The sequence below is a fragment of the Amblyomma maculatum genome, chromosome 2 (assembly GCF_055883805.1).
Source record: "Amblyomma maculatum isolate TAMU_Amacu chromosome 2, ASM5588380v1, whole genome shotgun sequence".
In the NCBI taxonomy this organism is placed as follows: Eukaryota; Metazoa; Arthropoda; class Arachnida; order Ixodida; family Ixodidae; genus Amblyomma; species Amblyomma maculatum.
This window is the reverse complement of record NC_139345.1, coordinates 226,696,740-226,717,520: the sequence shown is the minus strand read 5'-3', so window position 1 is coordinate 226,717,520 and position 20,781 is coordinate 226,696,740. Positions and strand designations below refer to the sequence as shown.

At 46.1% G+C, this 20,781-nt stretch overlaps 1 protein-coding gene across 7 annotated transcripts in view; it reads left to right on the top strand.

Annotated features, from left to right (window-relative positions):
- Positions 1–20,781, top strand: part of LOC146201438 (proteasome adapter and scaffold protein ECM29) — a 371,995-nt gene that overhangs the window by 339,612 nt on the left and 11,602 nt on the right. For 6 of the 7 annotated variants that reach the window (XR_014705354.1, XM_084595850.1, XM_084595853.1 and 3 more), the window contains 4 exons: positions 2,255–2,393; positions 12,222–12,327; positions 14,986–15,065; positions 16,011–16,082. Coding sequence is in view for 5 of the 7 variants with exons in the window: in XM_084595850.1 (XP_084451976.1) it covers positions 2,255–2,393; positions 12,222–12,327; positions 14,986–15,065; positions 16,011–16,082 (397 nt within the window). In the remaining 2 variants the exon portion in view is untranslated. Of the gene's footprint in view, positions 1–2,254; positions 2,394–10,294; positions 10,429–12,221; positions 12,328–14,985; positions 15,066–16,010; positions 16,083–20,781 lie in introns of those variants that run through there. The other variant, XR_014705355.1, reaches the window with a different exon arrangement.

Genomic DNA, 20,781 nt, shown 5'->3' with positions numbered 1-20,781 from the left:
ACAGGCATATCTAACGCTTTGGATTGAACGGAAGATGACTTCCTGTGGGATTGTGAAGATGCTCCCAGCGACGACACTGCCGTTTCCGATGAGTCGTGCAGCAGTGAAAGCGAGGATGGCGAGGATTTCAAACTTTGATTAGAGTACTGACGAAAAAAAATAAATGGACATTGTGCACTCCATGTGATGCTTAATGTGCGTGTTTATTGCGAAGGTAAGCCTTACTCAGCTTTTATTTTTGGTTGTAATCGAGATATATGTTCTAAGACGTCTGACCTGCAACTTGTTTGCGTTTTCGGTGCTCAAAAATTTTTTGTAGAAAATTTACCCCGCGTAATGATCGCACCCCGAAATTTGCGTCAGTATTTAAAAAAAAAAGTGTGATCATTATGCGAGTAAATACGGTGAAATGGTTTTTCGCTCGCTAAAGCAGCCCATTGCAACTGTCAAGGCAGCAGAAATCGATTGTTGGCTTTTTTGCAAGCTGTGCAAGACAGTATATCACTTCCATGGTATTGAAGTTAGTTGATAGGTGAGCTAATCCCTGCAACCATTGTTTGGTTGTTCTTTTGACAGCGTGCGGGGCCTAAGTAGCTTCTGCAACTTCACTATGGTGTTGAAAAACAAGTTTTCATCTTATAAGAATACAGTCGAACCCGGATATATCGAATTTTGGTTATATCGAACCCACGGAATATCCCCTTCAAAATCCCATGTAAAAGTATAGGAAAGCCGCGTCATATATCGAACTCAATTTCACCAGTCGTTTGATATATCGAACTCCACACCACGCTTTTGAAAGTGTGCCTTCCCCAAAGACGATCGCATCACCCTCGGCCGTTTGCCGCGTGACGTTTTCAAGCCACGCGCGGAAGGAATGAGAGGGGACAGTTCGGCTAGGGCAGCGCCGCGCCCATTCCCCAAAGGCACGCGCATCTGCGGTTATCGTTTCCCACGCGCCACCACGTGACGTTTGCAAGCCATGTGTGTGAATGAACCAGAGAGTACCGGTGGGAACGAGAGGAGAAAAGCGCGATAGAGCGAAGAGCAAGGGTGTGCCCATTCGTTTGCCGAGCTATCTCTCTCTTTCCTCTTTCCCGGCCTTTGTTTGCAGTAGCACGCGCTACGCATGCGCCAATCCAGCTCAGCCCGTTTTCAGACAGAACGTCGGACGCTTTCTCCAGCGTGTGTCGCAAACCCTCTGCGTGCGGCACCCGACGTGGCTATGGCGCCTGCGGAAGTTAAGCGGCAGATCTATATTTTTCTTTTTTTTCTTTTTGCTAGTCGTCTATTTTTATTGTTGTGCTGTACGCACGGCGTAGCCTAAGATATGGCGAAACAGAGCGGGCTTTTTTTTTTTTTTTTTTTTTTTTTTTGTGGGAGTCGTTTATTCTTGCATGTATGAATCAAGGAAAGCACGTGGTCAGCTGCGATCATGACACCGCCTTTTAGCATTTTTCGCCTCAAACAGCATTTGCAGCTACTGTATCACGCTTTCCAATGATTTTGTGGCAGTGGACTACGCCCGCCCCAAGCGCGGTGTGATAAATCGAATTAGGCTTGTGCAATCAAGCCATCACGGGCAGTCCGCCAAGTTCGCTCCCCGCCGCCGCAGGAGCTATCAAAAGATAAACACGGCGCAACGTTATCGCTGCGCAGCAATTTGGCACGCTGCCAAAAAATGAGCTGTGGATGAGACAACCAAAACGGAATGCGACATGCAACCGAAAAGGCTGGTGATTAGTGCTGTGGCGACACAAACTTGTTTTGAGCTGCCGCGGTGGCTCTAATGGCAGAGAGACGCAGTTCCAACAAGTTGGAAATGTTTTGCTCTGACGCTGCGGCTCGTCGCTGAGATCGCTTAATCGCTTGCATGTGAGCGAGCTGGCCTTAACGCTCTTTTTTTTCCCCCGAATTCTTGAGTGCAGAAGTGGAGGGTGGGTTCATTATGCGAGTGAGTTGATTACGGGACAAATGCGGTATCATTTTTTCGCATCGTAAGTGCCGTCCCAAGCCGATTTCTGTATATCGAATTATCGATATATCGAACTATTTCGCGATCCCCTTCGAGTTCGATATATCCGGGTTCGACTGTAGTAACAGCTGAGAGATATGCTTTGTTTGGCGCATTAGGTTACTAAAACATCATCTCGCATTCAGCACTGTCCGATCTGTCATTCTGAGCATCATTCTACTCTTTCTGCTACGAGAGCGGCTCCGAGTTGTCATCCTTTCCTGTGCCCCTTTTCTACAGTGTGTGGCCAACAGAGGCAGCAGTGAAGCAGCCAAGGATGGCGAGGAGCCCTGGGACCTGGAATCCCAACTGCGCTTCCAGGAGGTGGCTCTCGAAGCCCTTGGACAGGCATGGCCCCAAGATGCACCGGCCACCCACGGTGAGCCACTCTCCCCTGTGTTGCAACAGCACAGGTTGTCTAGCAGCGGTAATATACCCGTTTTGGCAGGTCTTTTTCAGATCCAACCCCATATAAGGTCATTCTGGAAAACTGCCATCGTTAAACGTGCGAGTAATTTGAATTACTTCCAGGCATGCTAAGCTGCGACTGATGAAAGCAGTTTGCCATCATGCTGGTGGCACATTTCTGTGATGTCTCTTGCATGTTATACAGCCGAACCCGGATATATCGAACTCGAAGGGGATCGCGAAATAGTTCGATATATCGATAATTCGATATACAAAAATCTGCCTGTGACGGCACTTACGATGCGAAAAAACGATACCGTATTTGTCGCCTAATCAACCCACTCGCATAATGAACCCACCCTCCACTTTTGCACCCGAGAACTTGAAAAATAAAAAATGCGTTAAGACCAGCTCGCTCACATTCAAGCGATTGAGCGATCTCAGCGACGAGCAGCAGCGACAGAGCAAAAAATTTCAAACTTGTTGGAACTGCGTCCCTCTTGCCGCTGGAGCCACCGCGACAGCTCAATACAAGGTTTCTGTGTCGCTGCGGCAGAAATCGCGAGCGTTTTCGCTTGCATGTCTGCGTCACTCCGTTTCGGTCGTCTCATCCACAGCTCATTGGCAGCGTGCCAAGATGCTGCGCAGCGATAACGTCAGGGCGCGTTTATCTTTTTATAGCTCCTGCGGTGGCGGGGAGCGAACTTGGCAGAGTGCCCGTGATGGCTTGATTGCACAAGCCTGGTTCTATTTATCACGCCGCGCTTGGGGCGGGCGTCATGATCGCAGCTGGAGACTGCGTGCTTCCGTTGATTCATACATGCAAAGATAAACGGCTCCCGCAAAAAAAAAAAAAAAAAAAGCCTGCCACTTTTATACGTCCGCAGCCGCCATATCTTACGCTACGTCGCGCGTACAGCACAACGGTAAGAAAGAATGACTCTCGAAAAAAACAAAAAAAAAAAACAGAGAGCTGCCGCTTCTTAACGTCCGCACGCGCCATAGCCACGTCAGCCGCCGCGCGCAGAGGATTCGCAACACACGCTGGAGAAAGCGTGCGACGTCTGTCTGAAAACGGGCTGAGCTGGCTTGGCGCATGCGTAGCGCGTGCTGACGGAGAGAGATAGCTAGGCAAAAGAATGGGCACACCCACGCACATGGCTTGCAAACATCATGTGTTGGCGCGCGGGAAGCGATAAACAATAACTGCAGATGGGCGCCTTTGGGGAATGGGCGCGGCGCTGCCCAGAACGGTCTCCTCTCATTCCTTCCGCGCCTGGCTTGAAAACGTCACGCGGCAAACGGCCAAGGGTGATGCGATCGTCTTTGGGGAAGGCACACTTTCCAGTGCGTGGTGCGGAGTTCGATATATCGAACGACCGGTGAAATTGAGTTCGATATATGACGCAGCTTTCCTATACTTTTACATGGGATTTTCAAGGGGATATTCCGTGAGTTCGATATAGCCGAAATTCGATATATCCGGGTTCGATATAACCGGGTTCGACTGTATTCCATCACCAGAACAAACAGCTGAGCCTAACAAGGGATCTAGTGCTGTACCATTTTTTTTTTCAATTTTTTATTATGAGAGGATGCGTTTGGACATGCCCGGTTTGTTCACGATCATTTTTGCTGTTTCATCCTGCACATTGAAGCGCTTAATTATCTTGCATATCATACCTGCAATTTTGAAATAAGTATTGGCAGTGGGAGAGCATTACCAAACCTACTGTCAAATCAAAAACCACATCATTCAGGCTAAGCTACAAAAGATTAAACTTCGATGGAAAGAACTGTGAGTATGAGGAGAAGGAATGATAGATTTTTAAAATGCGCAGCCCTGAAAAAAAAAGAAGATACTCGAAGCACAACTTTTCGCTCTGGCAGTGTAGTATCGGCGACGACTAGGACCACCTGAGGGGAGGTGCCCTGAAAGTAAAAGAAAAGGAGTGCTCTATTCTTTTTGCTAACATTCGTAGCTTTTTCCCCAAAAAAGACGAACTTTCTATCATTATTACCGACTGTTGCAGCGACATTATCACCCTCACAGAAACAAGGAAACAGAAACATATAATATTCACAAATCTAGTAATTTTCTCGAAAATGACATGTCTTTCACAGTTGCGCAGCATGGATTCCATAAACATTTCTCATGTGACATCCAGCTCATCTCATTCACTTACATTCACTCTGGCTTTCTAACTGACTATATTCCTCAATCTTACAAAAGTATTTTACGTTAACCATGCACTCCTTCATAAATTGAGCATTCTAAACATAGACCCTGCCGCACTTTTCTGACGTCACGTGTTCATCTTGTAACTACCGTATTTTCCGATGTATAAGACACGATTCTTTTTTTTCAAAAATTTTGCTGGTGCGTCTTATACAACTGTGCGTCCTACATACGCTTTTTTTTTTTTTTCTTTTTCCCGTTTTAAATGCCACAAGACGGTGACATCCACGCTTCTAGTCCACTCACTCTTCTGCCAAGACAAGCCAGGACAAGCCAACTCACTTTTCCGCAGCCACATTTCCCATGGAGCTATGGTGGAAGGAAACAACTTAGGAGAGGCCCTTGCCATTCCCAATGCATTGGAGAAAGTGTGGCGGAAGTATTGTCAAAATTTAGGGTTAGCCAGGTCGGGCCATTAGCAACGGCGACGCTGTTGCTATGAAAACTCGGGCCACTGGCAACAGCGTTGCTAAAATGGGCCCTAGGTACGTGAGCATCGCGGAGAAAGGGTAAAGGAGGAAGAGAGACGTTGCAGCGTCCGGTCGCAACGCGGCCGCACCGGCTTCAAAAAAATGACGTCAGGGCCTGTCCTAAGTTCTTTCCTTCCTCCATGCATAGAGCTAATACAAAGACTTTCTTTGCATTAGCTCTATGAAATTTTCACAGTTGTTATTTGCAACTTTGTTACTGCATGTGTGTTTCCTGCGTGTACTGCACGTGTCTCTGCTACAGTATGCCACCGAAGTTGCGCAAGAGCTACACAGCGAAGTTTAAGTTATGCGCTTGAACACGAGAACCGGGCTGCAGGACGCTGTTTCGAAGTCATCGAGAAAATGATTCGCACGTGGCGGCAGTCGTCTAGCAAGCTGCAGGCGATGAAAAGTGGGAAAAGGGTGGATTGGTAGGGCGACCGTGCAGTTGCGCTTAACAAGCCCAAGCACTGGCCAATGAAATGGATGCCTCTGGCTTTGTTGGCAGGCCTTTATGGTGCTACAGAGTTATGTGCCGCAAAGCGTTGTCAGTCAGAGCGCGAACGACGATGTGCCAACAGCTGCCAGACGACTTCACAGAAAAGGTGGATAAGTCTCAAGAATGAAGTTGACAACAATAACATCACTGACAGCCACATTGTTAACATGGATGAAGTGCCTTTAACGTTCGATGTGCCTATGTCAAAAAGTGTCATGCAGAAAGGCGATAAGACAATCAGAACCACTTAACTGTTGTACTTGCGTGCTCTTTTTAAAAGGAAAACAATGCCAAAAGAAAGCGCCTGACGTTGTCGTAACTAGTGAGAAGGGCTTGATGGACGAAGAGATGATGGGCTTGAGAAGTGCTTTTCTAAGCGCACGGATGGATTTTTTCACGCCCGAAAGAGCCTTCTGGTCATGGACAGCATTCGGGCACACTTGACAGATCTAACCCTTAAACGGACCAAAGCAAGGAACTGCACCCTGACAATAATTCCCGGCAGCATGACCAAGATTCTGCAGCCTCTGGATATTGCTGCGAACCGCAGCGGCGCATTTGGGAAACGTGGGTGACCGAGGGTGAGCATAGCTACACCGCAACTGGACGCATGAGCGAAGTTGTGAGGTGGGTCCAGGAGGCCTGGAGTTCAGTTACAGTGGTAAATGCAGGCTTCTGCAAGGCTGGCCTCATCGGCACCTGAGCAAGACGACGATCAAAGCAGCGATTTCGAAGAAGATGCCCCAGCAACGCTGCCGCCAGAACTTTTTGATAGTGCCTCCGAAGACCTTTGAAGGCTTTGAGTGAAAATGAAATGTTGCTGCTGTGCCGATGCGAGGTTTTTGGGGGCGTGTACCGAGTGTTCTCACAGCCACGGAGCATTTAGCGATGGTCACACAAGCATGTATAGTTGAGTCCCGTTGCACTAAATAGATAAATTAAGGTGCGTCTTATGTACCAACTTTTTCATTGAAAACCTGCATATATGGGGGGTGCGTCTTATACAAAGGTGCGTCTTATCCACCGGAAAATATGGTACTAATGATGCTAACTCACCTTCAGCCCCTGTTGACTCCGGTGTTCCGCAAGGCTCAGTACTCAGTCGCTTATTATTCTTAATTTATTTTAACGACTTGCCCGCTCATGTTTCATCAAACATTTGTCTGTTTGCAGACGACTGTGTATTATATCGTAAAATAACTTATCACTCAGATATGACAGCCATTCAGGAGGACCTTAATAACAGTAATGAATGGTGTCACACATAGCGCATGGAATTAAGCATTAAAAAATGTAAACGTATGCCGATATATCATGCCTTGTCTAACATACTTGCTTAATAACAATCCATTAGAAAGCGTAACTTTTTACCGATACCTGGGGGTTCATATTGCTAGTACAGTCGTGCCTCATTAATATGGACACTTTGGTTTCCGCACAAAACTGTCCATAAAGCGAGTCATCCATAATAACGAGTCATGAATAAAAACAAAAAGGATTTTATTGAGAAAAAAGAATTGTAAATATAATGACTGCTTTTGTACATAATGGTGTAAATTTCACAGAACACCGGCAATTCTGAGTGCATTATCCTTGTCATGTCTTCGAAAAATTTTAGTGCAGTCTGAAGCCACTCGCCTACCATGACACCCGTGATGGTGGGCTTTCTGTTGGTCGAATTTTCGAGCACGAATTCCTCACTGTCCGATGAATCAGCGTCTGATTCTCTACTCACCGCCACTTCCAAAATGGCCTCGTCACTGAGCAAAGTAGCCGCTAAGTAGCTGCTTGAGATTCTCCTGAGGCGAGGAAACAGCTGAGCTGTCGATACTATAGTCCCTCACGGCTTGGATTGACTGAGATGGCTTTTGCCGCTTGTATTCACAGATTTCTTAGCGCCTACGTTCAGCTCTGTTCTTTTGCGCTTAACTCCCGCCATGCCAAAAGCCAGACTCAAGTTGAGGCAGGCTCCTGATGCTTTGCCTTTTTTTCCCTAGTTAACCTTTCTGCCTTTCCGTTCTTCTGATTCTTTCTTTTTTTGCCTTGCACTGTTTTCGTAAGGAAGCGAGGGAGTCAAGCTGGCACGCTGCTATGCAGAGGGCTATCGAACATCCCATCTTCTTGGTGCTGTTTCTATGTGTTCCTATAAAACAAACCCTTCAAGGTGAAGTACAGTTTAGAACGACGGCTAGCCGACTACGAAGAGCTCAGACCTTATCAAGGCCGTATCGTTGACTCAAAGCGAAGCCGACATGCGGACCTCCTGGTGTGCAAAATGTGGCAGTTCGGCAGCGCAACAGGGATGAAATCCAAGAGCATGAGAGGGAAGCGTGCCTAGGACGGGACGCCCTGTCCTGGTTGCATGTTCGTACGTCGGCTTTCTTTTGTCGCTCTACTTTGTGTGTCTTAACTCTCATCAAAGAGCGTTAACGGCTTCATGGAACACACGTTATGCTTTGGGAAAGAAAACCTCAGTTCTCACTGCCACTGTAGGCACTTGTCTTTTTTTCTTTCATTTCTTTCTTACGCTTTCACCGGCCTCTCTGTTCACGTTCAGCAGAATTTATGCAACCACATGTTGCTGTTTTTCCGACTGCGGCGGCACTTCCGCTGCACCCAGAAATCTCCTGGTTACGCTTACCCTCGGTTTGCTGTGTACGTTCCTCTCTGCTCTCGCGGTCCCCCCCCCCCCAACGGCGACGCGCCCACTTTGGTTCTTTCTAACCCCACAGGACTCGTTCAGGCATCCCGCCGTATCGGCTGTCGCGTAGGTTCGCGGGCAGCGCGCCCTTCTTTAACTTGCATTCGGACTCCTCTGCTTTTTTTCAAGCACTGTCCATATTAACGAGAAAAAAATACATGGGTCCAAGTGGGCCGTGTGCATTCTTCCTCTGTCCATTGTCCAGACAGCGAGTTTCCATATTAACGAGGCATAAATACATTGAAAAGGTTTCGTCCCCAGAAAAGCTGTCCATAATTCGGGTCATCCATAATAACGGAGCACGACTAATCTATCCTGGAAAACACATTGACCGTATAATTGGCTAGTCAAACATTGGGATATATTCGTCGAAATTTCACACTGGCTTCATCCTCACTAAAATTATTATACAACAACATACATTCGTTCACAACTTGAATTTGCATAATCAGTTTGGAACCCCGGGCATGTGAACCTCATACAATCTCTAAAAGCAATTCAAAATCGCTCAGCCCGATCCAGAATCCTAAATAATTACTAAGGGACTTCTGGTGTTACTGATTTGAAATCATTCCTACACCTTTCGTCGTTATTCTTCCATAGAAAAATATATTGCCTATGTCTTTGTCATAAAGCATATTACAGTCGAACTGTCATAAAGTATATTACAGTCGAACTTGGATAATTTGAATTTTGGTTATATTAAACTCGCGGAATATCGCCTTGAAAATCCCATCTAAAAGTATAGGAAAGCTGTGTTGTATATCGAACTCAATTTCACCGGCCGTTCGATATATCGAACTCCGCGCCGCGCATTGGTCGGTGCACCTTCCCCAAAGACGAATGCATCACCCTCGGCCATTTGGCGCATGATGTTTTCAAGCCACGTGTGGAAGGAATGAGAAAGGACAGTTCGGCGACGGCTGGTCTAGGGCAGCGCTGCACCCTTTCCCCAAAGGCGCCCGCATCTGCGGTGATCGCTGCCGCGCTCCAGCACGTGACATTTGCAAGCCATGTGCGTGGAGGAACGAAAGGGAACCATTGCAGCCGTGGTGTTCGGGAGAGGGGAGAAAAACGCGATAGAGCGCAAGGGTGTGTCCATTATTCTTGCGAGCTTTATCTCTCCTCTCTCTTTCCCGGTCTTCATTCGCAGCAGCACGCACTACGCATGTGCCGATAAGCCAGCTCATGTCATGGCAGACGCTCTCTCCAGTGTGTGTTGTGTACGCGCATAAGCTACAGCAGCTGTGCAAGTCTAGAAGCAGCAGCTTTTTTTAATTTTTTCTATTTATTTTGGGGGGGGGGGGAGTTGTTTATCTTTGCCGTCGTGCTGAACGTGCAGCGTAGCATATGCTATGGCGGCTGCAGACGTTAAGAAGCAGCAATTCTTTTTTTTCGAGTCATCCTTACTTGTGCTGAATGTGCAGTGCAGTGTAAGCTATGACGGCTGCGGACGTTAAGAAGCGGCAGATTTTTTTTTTTTTCTGCGTGAGTCGTTCATTCTTGCAGCGATGAATCAACGAAAACACATGGTCAGCTGCGATCATGACACCGGCTTTTAGCATTGTTCGCTTCAGACGCCATTTGCAGCTATCACGCTTTCCAATGATTTTGTAGCAGTGGACTACGCCCGCCCCAAGCGCTGCGTGATAAATCGAACCAGGCTTGTGCAATTAAGCCATCATGGCCACTCTGCCAAGTTCACTCCCTGCCACCGCAGGATCTATCAAAAGTATAGTCAAAACAAAAAATGTTATCGCTGCACACCATTTATTGGCACACTGCCAATGAATGAGCTGTGGATGTGACAGTGCTTATTTGCTTACTTTACATTGAATTTTGTACTATTTTCCTCGTGCTACCGTGTGAAACTCAGGACAACAATATTCTCTAATAATCATTATGATTTTTCTGTTTGCCTTTCTTTGTTGTTTTTGTGTCTTATGGGGGTTTTTCTTGCAAGAATGTGCCACAAGGGGTGTTAGACATTACAGTCGCCCCGGCGTGCAGCCCTGACAGAGAGAACTGTGACCCACCAACCTGGAGAGTGTGAAGTTGCTACTGCGGTGGATTTGGGCCTGAGGGGACAAACACCGAGTTAGTACATACTCAAACAGAGTTTATTGTGCTTGAGTACACAGCAAATGAACACTCAAATGCAACCGCCGTAGCGAGCGAACGTCCCACTCGCGTACGGGGATGAAATAAATATTACAAGGGTTCAACGCTGCTGAACCAAATATTGAGCGAAAGCATTAGCTGAGGGTGACTAAGCGTTCTTTTTTTTTTCTTCTTTCTCAGCCCACATATAGAGCCCCGCTTGCCTTGGTAGCCTATAGGGGTAACATGAATGCTAGGATCCTAGCAGGCTGATTCAGACATAACCATCTCATGTGAAACGAGAGACCCAAGTTGGCAGCTCCTGCCGACCGCTTGAGTTTGTAGCCCAGCCCACATCCTAGTGTCACGTGGGGTGTGACGTCACTGCATCACGTGGGCAAGACGTGGCTACCGGCCACGCTATGCTGAAGGCTCGAAACCGAGAGTAGTATTGCTTTCGCAATAAAACCACCTAATGGAAAGCATACGCAAGGAGGCGAAAGGAGTGTTCTGCTCACCTGGCACAGCTTTGCGCTCAAGGTCCACAGCTGTAAATGTGTACAACACCGGCGAAGAGGGTGAAGGTGGCAGTCTCCCTGATGGAAAATAGAACAGTGCGCGTGCACGCTCAACAGCCGAAAGATGAGACACGCGCTTCTCGGCTCGGACCAGGAAGGGGAGGTGTCCTGGCTAGGCTGGGAGGAGAAAGGAAAACCCACACAGTGTCGCTGCGGGAGACTGGGAGGCGGTGTGGGGTGGCCAGTGTGCCCTTCCCTAACAGCCCACATAACCTCGTGTGTTAATTACGCATGGCCATTATAATGGGGCTAGGGGATTCATGCTTATCCCTACATCCAAGAATATGGGGGTTATTCTCGCACGAATACACCACAAGGGGGGCTAGACGCTACAGTCACCTTCTAGCCCCAGCGTGCAGCCCTAATAGACAGAGCTGTGACCCCCAACTCGCGGTGCAAGAAGTCGCCACTGTGGCGGGTTCGGGCCAGAGGGTACAAACATGAGTTGCGCACTTGAACAAGCTTTATTATGCCCAAGTAGTTATACATGGCAAATCAACAGCACACAAATGCAACCGCCGCAGTGAGAGAACGTGTACGGGGGTGAAATAAAGACCCACCAAAAAAGGAGGCATAGGCAAGGAGGTGAAAGAAGTGTTCTGCTCACCTGGCGCTCACGGCCTGTTGCGGTACATGCGTACGTTGACCGGGTGACTCGGTCACAGCGGTGGTCTCCCCAGTGGAAATCGTCGAAGAACCCCGAGCGAGTTACGACTCCTCGACTGGGTGTAGGAGAAAAGAGGGAAACCCCATGGCAGCCAACCTCCCTAACAGCACGTTATAATTACCACTATAATGGGGGCAGGAGATTGTGAATCCCTTTATATTTGTATTCTAGTTTGTGTAATTTGTCTTGTTTTTTTCCCTTCCCTCTTGAGGGTACAATAAATAAATAAATAAAATGTTGTTTTGCAGTCAGGCCCAGTAGGCTCTTGGGGGTTAAGTAATGTCGTAATTGTGGCTTGTTGGGTTTTCTTCTTTGCAAAAATGCACAAAAAGTATGAAACATGTAAGGAAAACATTGGGCGTTCCTTAAGAACCCGCAGGATGACCTTACAAAATGCATGGCAGGTTAAATCTTTGCCCATTTTCTCTGCAGTGAGCGAATCGAATGACAGAAAGATGAGCAGTTGGGTTCGTGTTAATGCACTGCAACAAAAAAGAACAGACAGGAGACTCGGGGATTTGAATATAAATGTGTGTCCCTTGCAGAGAAGCACCGGGCCCAGCTCTGCGACCTACTGCTGAGGAGCTTTGTTGGCGGCACCTGGCGAGTGCAGCTGGCCACTGTCAAGGCACTGCACAAGTTTGTGCTCAGGTGAGGGCCATCAAGAAGTTTCTGGAACGTGAAAACTACATTCAGGAGTTGGGCTAGTCTAAAGAAACAGACGGCAGGGAAGAAGACATGAAACAAGTGCTAATTCGCAACTCTTATTCGGAGAACACAAGGGAAGATGGTGGGATCAGGCATGTGCATTACCTAGAGCAAAGCAGAGGACATTGCGAGTGAGTGTTATGCTATGTCTTTTTATCATGAAATAATTTCCTGGCTGGGTTAGCCATTAACTGAAAGGTCTGCTTTGCACTTCAGGTGCACACCTCAGTAGTACCTGTATCCGAGGAGCATTTTCTTGGTATCGTTTTTTACTTTTTGCGGGCACCTGTACATTTTCACGAGGGCAGTGATAGCCTGCTGCAGAAATATTTAGTTGCACACAAGTTGTACCTTGTTTGATGCAGTGATTTCAGCTGTTGCAACTTGGTGCTCTTTTTTTCACTGTATTGTGCCTGAGTGGTGGCTCTCTATTAAGGCCTTTAATGGCGCATCGTTGTCGTCAGCAAAAGCTTTTGCGGCGGCTCTGATACTTAAAAAATAAATTAATAAACCTTGTCTCCCACTGGGGAATCGAACCTCCATCTCTTGGATCGTCAGCCCAGCACTTTACCACTGTGCCACGCCCCGGATCGCGAATTCCCCTTGTCTACAGTGAGAATGATAGCGAGATTCCGCGAGTGACAGATACTGCGCCTTTCCTTTCCTCTAGAAGAATTATAGAACACCAGTGACCTTTAATGCATTCAATGAAATGCTGGTTGTGTTCGACAAGGGGCGCACGATGTACCGTCACGACAGATCATGACATCACAAGACAGTTAATGCATATACGAAGCTGACCCCACCGGGCATCCGATCCAAGCGTCTGTGCACCCTTTCATTTGCCGCTTCCTCGAACGCCGCACTACACAGCAAACAGAAGCAAATCCAGATGTCTAGGAGGCGTTAGTACAGCAGGCATCAGGGGTGTTTGAAATTGATTTACAGGATAGAAAACGTATATGTCACAATTCTCTGCGTACCTCTTTACTCGAAGCATCATTCACCGCCACATTCGCAACAAATGCATAGCAGAATGCGGCACTCAGTCGCCTTTCACCACTTTAGTCACCAAGTGTCTCGTAATTTTTTTGATGGAGCAGCTTTGGGTGCACTGACCCCAGAGTGTTGGACCACTCCTGCGGGCTCTTTCTATGCAAATGGCAGGGTTTTTTCTTTCATCAAGTCCATGCCTAGTTGGAAATAAGGATGTTTTTTCTTTGGCTCATTTCCACTCAAGCTGGAGTGGTGATGCTTCTCCATCAGAGAGAAGAGGACTCATATTGAGGAGGTTGCACCAGTCGTTTTTTGAACTCGGTCCTTGCCTGATTGTAGACTCCTCACCATTTCTCTCTCAGTAAAAAGAAATGGTGATGGAATCTGGTTGCTTGCCCAGCATGGGTGGTCTAGTTTTGCAGCTGCTTCTCTGAACAAAGGCTTAAAGGCTGAATGGGTGTAGTGCTCCTCTCAGGCATAGCAATTTGACATCACACCCATGGGAAATAAATGAACTGTGCAGTCAGGGAAATTGGTTCATTACCAGAAAGAGGGAATCGAACTTGGGTGGCTGGAATGCCAAAGCGCAGAAATATCTTCTCCTGGTTTTCCGTAGGGTTTTATGCAAAGAGATCACATCTCATTGGGGTTTTGTAGCACTCCTTAGTGCAGCATTATTTAAAACAAATTGGTCTCCGTGCACTGCTCTCAAGGGTTCCGCAAGCGTCCCCACCCTCCTCTCCTGCTGCCTTAGTGCATGGTTCGTTGAAATCCATGCATTAAGGTTTTTTCATCCTAGCTTGTTCCTCAGTTTTGTGCTGTCAACATTGGCGTCATCCTCAGCATAAACCTTCCATCGCACCAAGGTGCTGTACACCGAAGCTGATGGCCAAACTCAAGAAAACGAAAAATACTTACAAAGTGACTAACTGTGAAGGGTACGTGCAAAAGAAACATTGGATGATTGTGATAAAGGGGTAGGGGGCACATATTGGCTCAAAGCAAAAATTTTTGAAAGCCCCTGGTTTAAAACTGTTAGCAAGCATGCCAACTTGCACTGCAGTGACAGCTGTCTCTCCCAAACCATGTGACAATTTTATTGCGAAAGCAATACTACTCTAGGTTTCGAGCCTTCAGCGTAGCGCGGCCACTAGCCACGTCTTACCCACGTGACGCTGTGACGTCACACCCTACTTGACACTAAGGTGAAAACTGGGCTACCAACTCAAGCGGCTGGCAGGAGCTGCCAACTTGGGTCTCTCGTTTCACGGTTATGTCAGAATCAGCACGCTAGGACCCTGGCATTCACTTTACCCCTATAGGCCACTAAGGCACGTTCATATTGGTTGGTTAAAGCGGGGCTTTATATGTGGGCTGAGGAAGAAAAAGAGAAGAAGAAGAACGCTCGGTCACCCGCAGCTAATGCCTTCACTCAATATTTGGTTCAGCAACGTTGAACCCTTGTAATTTTTTCTTTCTGCGAAGCCGAGTTGAGTGTTATTGGCTTTATTGTGCAAGTTACCACTTTATCGTTGTCTAAAAGGCAGACTTTCATTTCAGTCAGCAGCTGTCTGCATCTGTTGACCAACTGAGTTTAATTCACAGGCTTTCTTGGCCGATGCAAGCTTCACAAGAGGTGACATCAATGGCTGCTGGTATCATCAAGATCACGTGCGAGGCTCTGGGTAAGTAGTGGCCAACATTAGAGGTGTGTGAATATCAGAGGGAATATGAATAATACACTTAAATGGTCCTTGAAAGGCTACTTGCAGTAAAATTGTAATGCAAGAAATCCATAGCGGCCGTTTTTGGGAGTATTCAAGTCAAATTTGAAAGCTTTGCATGGTGCCAATAATTATAAATAATTTGTAAAAAGTATTTCTGGCTTGCACCTGATTTGGGCGACACATCCGTGCACACAAACCTCTCCACTGACGTAATTGGGGCTGCTGGGCTCATTGGATGCTCCCAAGTTACACGGGCAGGGTGTGGCGGAGCGCCTTGTTTTCTTCTTGCATGCCAGAGTGGACTGAGCATCATTTTCGATTGCTCATACGTTCGGTGGTAATGAAGCTACCTCAAACATTTTTGCATTGTCGAGAGAATTGCTTGTGTGCATTTCATAATTTATTAAATAGTTTCATGGGCCCTTCAAGCTCTCCTGTATCCATCTGTAGCATTTTCATGATGGCCTGTTTATTCATCGCAGTTTTCTGTAAGAGAGTTCCTTTGAGAGTGCCTAAGCAAGAGAGAATTTTCTAAATCTCTTTATTTCGTGCTTTGTGTTTTATGAAACAGGATTTTTTTAATATTGTGCGCTAATATTCTATTGAAAATTTTGCATTAACATTTGTATTATAAAATTCGCCTTGTTTATACAATGCAGTGAGCAAATCGGACACTTTTATGTGCAACTCTGCACTGTTCAAATCTTGCGCAGCATGTTGTTTCTTTTTTTAATCCTCAAATGAGCTTAAGCAAACGGTATTTTTGCATTTCTATTATCTGTGTCACTGTTAGAATTATCTGCTCCAAATGCTTTTTGCCATTCTCAGCATGTGAAGCTGCTTCATTCTATGATCAGGCCATGAATGTGCTGAAAGCCTCTTGCTAATCATTGCATGCACCAGAGATGGCCAAGTACTCCAGCCTTTCCCTCGAGGCCATCAAGTTGCTCAAGACCTTTGTGGAGCGCATTCGAGGTAAGCATCATATCTGTGTTGGGTTTCATTCAACCACTTGCAGTGCACATGCAGCTCTCGTTATCTTTATTCGTTGCTCCTGGCAGCCTTCGCCCTGCACAGAAAAACCATGTGTTCTTTTCTTTTTTACGCTCAGTGTTGTCACAGAGACGCGGCTGTATCATTCTTCGTCGCACGAAATGCGTGGAGATGTATCTTGAACGTTTCCAGCTGCTCACATCGGTTTTCACCATGTTCCAGGTTGTTCTGGTCTTCTTTTGTGTGTTTGTCTAGGTGCTTCTTTGCCGAGTTTAGATTGAGCACAGATATGGGCACGCTTAGTTCTTTTGCGGTTGCAAGTCAGCCCAATAACGAGTCCATTTAGTGTAGTCTTTTTGTTTGATGCTTTCGGCCTTGTCACCAACATGTGATAATATTTACATGATGTAACGAGAGTTCTTTTTAGAAATCACGTTGAAAACGCACTTGGCGTTACATTTGTGACCAAGGTCGGAATGTAACACGAGTATTTTTTTTCCCCTGCTTGTCAAGATAGCTCTACCACCAGGCTGGTGAGTTGCAAGGAGAAATTAACTGTTTGGCAACCTTGAGGCTGTAAAACGAAACCACGAGGGAGGGCTTAATATAGATGAAGGCACAGTGGCAACTTCTGATGCCTCAGGCCTATGTAAATCAGATCAGTGCATGGTTAAAATTATCATTTTGCAATGCGCACTTTGTAATCACAGTACTTTTTTTTTTCTTCCGCCCTCCTCGCATTATATTCATTGTAACGATAAATAATGTTACAGTGAATATAATGCGAGGAGGGCGGTGGGATTGAACATTAAATAATGTTACAATACGGCACTTCCTTACAATATGCCACTGGTCATGTGGCAGAGTACTACAAAAGCTCGGAAAAATATCATAAAATGTAAGATAGCATGGAATAAATATCACTGAGAAACTTTGGTGATAAAACACCAAGTAAAGCACTTCCTGATAACACATACTATCTCAACCGTGTCATCATCCTCAGCCTGACTATACCCACTGTAGGGCGAAGGCCTCTATCATATTCTTCCAATTAACCTGGTCCTGTCCACTTGACCCCTACAAACTTCTTAACCTCTTCAGCACACATTTTCTGCCGCCCCTGCTACTCTTTCCTTCCCTTGGAATTCAATTTATTGCCCTTGGCGATCACCGGTTTTCCATTCCTGACACTACATGTCTTTTCCATGCCCAGTTCTTCTTGATTTTCATTTTCACTAGAATGTCCTTAACTTGTGTTATTTCTCTGACCCACTCTGCACTCTTCCTATTTCTTAACGTAACACCTACCATTTTCCGCTCCATATGTCTATCCTTTGTCCTCAACTTAAGTAGGACCCTTTTCATTAGCCTGCACATTTCAGCCCCGCAGGTGAGTACTGGTAAGATGCAGCTGTTACATACTTTCCTCTTGAAGGGCCGTAATCTGCGAGCACTCCATCCCAATCCTATTCTAGTTATTTCCCTTTCGTTGTCCAGACAACTCATATTTACCTCTTCCAGGGCTTCGCTACCTAACGTAAACTACTGTTCCTTCCCTAGGCTATTGAACATTACCTTAGTCTTCTGCATATTGATTTTTAAGCCTACCTTTCTACTTTTACTTTCAAGGCTATTAATCCTTGTTTGCAGTTCATCTCCTGAGTTACTTAGCAAGGCAATGTCATGAGCGAATCACAGGTTACTGAGGTATTCTCCTTCAACCCGTATCTTTAACTACTCCCATTTCAAGTCTCTGGATATTTCCTCTCTGGATACTTCTGCTGTAGATAGAACTGAGGAGATTGTGTCTCCTTACCATCCGGTATGATTAACAAGTACATCATGCAAATTAGTTGAACACATCCTTTACTCAAATATTGTGAACTTTCTTGAAACTAACTCGTTCTTCACCAACTCGCAACATGGTTTCCAAAAGTCTCTCTCATGTGAAATCCAACTGTTATTATTCTTTGAATCTTCACGTTATCATTGATTGCAATTCACAAGCTGACTGCATATTTCTCGACTTCAAAAGAGCATTTGAAAGAGTTTCTCACAGTCTCCTCCTCTTTAAACTATCTCAACTAAATATTAAGCCTAACCTTCTACGTTGGATAGAACACTTTCTTTTAAATCATTCCCTGTTTGTATCTGTCAACAATCTTAACTCTTCCTTAAGCTCCGTTGGCTCTGGTGTGCCTCAGGGTTTCGTCTTAGGTCCTTTGTTATTCCTCATATATATTAATGATCTACCTAACTCTGTATCCTCTAACATTCATTTGTTTGCTGATGATTGTGTTGTCTTTCGTGAAATTAACAGCTCCAATGATTCTAGAACCTTGCAACTTGACATTGATGCTATCTCTAACTGGGGTAATTTGTGGAAAATGGATATTAAATGTAACTTCTTACGTGTCTCCAAAATTTCATCAGTTCCTACGCTCTACTTTCTAAATAACACAGTTCTCAAATCCGTCACTTCCTACCGTTACCTAGGTGTTGAAATTTCTTCAGGTCTCACTTGGTCACTTCACATTAACATGATAATTAAAAATGCTAATTGCATGCTCGGTTACCTTCGTTGTAATTTTTCTTCCGCCCCTAGCTCTCTTAAAATCCTCTTGTACAAAACATTTGTTCATACTAAACTAGAATATGCTGCGTTCATCTAGGACCCACATTGTGCTACCCTAACTCACGCTCTTGAAATGGTTCAGAATAACTCCGCTCGTTTCATCCTGCACAACTATCATTGTACCGCTAATATTTCAGCAATGAAGTGCATTTTAAACCTCCCTTCTTTGGCGTCTCGTCGTAAACTTTCACGCATTTGTTTTTTTTTTCATAAAATATTTCACACTTGCCCCCAGATTCGTACCGCACTCATTCCCCCACCTTCATGCATCTCTTCTCGACTGGATCATGCACACAAGGTTGGGATTTCTTAGGACACAAACATGCTGCGAGTCTTTCATCCCTCGTACCTCCAAGGACTGGAACCACCTTCCCGCTTCGATCGCCAGCGTTGAAAACATTGATCATTTTCGTACTGCCATAGCCAACATTGTATATGTAGTCGACTGACTTGTCTGCATTACTTTCTATTTTCTGTTTGTTTGTTATTATGTTTTGTGCCCTCCACTCCCCTCTGTAATCTCTGGCCTTGAGGGTAAAATAAATAAATAAATTTTATTACTTTCTTTAAGATGAAATACTGTTGCTGTGCAGGCACTATAGATATGTTCCAGTACTTTCACATATAGCTTATCTGCACCCTGGTTTCCAACCTCAACAAATTTGGGGGGAAAGAGAAGAGAAAAAGTTGTACTTGTCATGAGAACAAAAAAAAAGGATATTGTAATGTGGTTTTTAGTAGACCTGAAAGAGACCTCGCAAAAGCGACCGTCCTAGTATATCGTACCAATGATCTCGTGCCATGCACTCGCGGTGCGCCTGCTGCTGGAGCTCATCTTGCTCTTTACAATTACCCCCCAGCGAAAAAAATGAGCCACCCTGGTGGCTCATTGCGATAACAACACACAGGTCATGTAGTTTCTCTGTTATGTCAGCAGGGATCAGTGGGTAGCGTCATGGGTTCCACGAAATAGTTAACTGGCGAAGTGCACTCGAGGATTCGATAGGTTCCATTATATTTGGGCAGAAGTTTGGAGGAGAGACCGGGGATCGTATATGGCACGCGAAGCCATACGAGAGAGCCAGGTTGGAAGATGTTAGTGGTGTGGGTAGAATCGAAGCAAGATTGTTGGCGTCCCTGCTCTCCAGACGTCAAATACCAAACAAACCGACGGGCATTCCTCAGCGTGCTGGAAGCTTCAGAGACAGTGGTGTATTCGGACACCTCAGGCCGATAAGGGATGATCGTGTCCAACGGAGAGGGAGGTTTGCATTTATAGGGCAGAAGAAAAACGGTGAGAAACCAGTAGTGGTCTGCGTGCCAGTGTTATAAGCTTACGTAACGAATGATAGGAGCCGGTCCCAGTCGGAATGAAGAGGTGCGACGCACATGGAGAGCGTGTTGCCCCCCGAGGTGCAGTTAAACCTTTCTGTCAAACCATTCGTCCATGGATGGTATGCCGTTACTAGTAGTCCGGCGAGTGATGTTACATTTTTGCAATACAAATTTCACAACCGCCAGAAGAAAGACACGTCCACTGTCGCTCAACAGTTTGTGGAATGCACCACAGTGCAGAATGAAGTGGTGTAATAGACATGGGATGCATAGCCTCAAGGAGAGCCGCGGTTTCTGCGTAGCGATTCAGGTGATCAATGGCGACGATAATCCAGCGATTGCCGCCATCAGTGTATGGAAAAGGTCAATCCCAGTGCGGTCAAAAGGGGCAAGGAAGAGGCCGCATCAAGCCGACTGAAGTGTGAGGGCCAGACTTGCGACGTTGGCAGTTGGCGCACGAGCAGATGCATTTGCGAACGTAGGTAAACATACCATGCCAATAATAGTGGAGGCGAAGCCATGAGTATGTTTTAAAGGCATGAGCATACTGTGGGTCATCGTGAAATAATGTGTCTGGCCTCAAGTGGGCAAGGATGACAAGTAGCCACTTCTGACCACAGATGTGTAGTTATGGTGGCACAGGAGGCCGTCGCCAAGTGAGCAGCCTGGCGGTGGATAGCACGAGGTACTGATGCGGCCGATGGAGAAAAC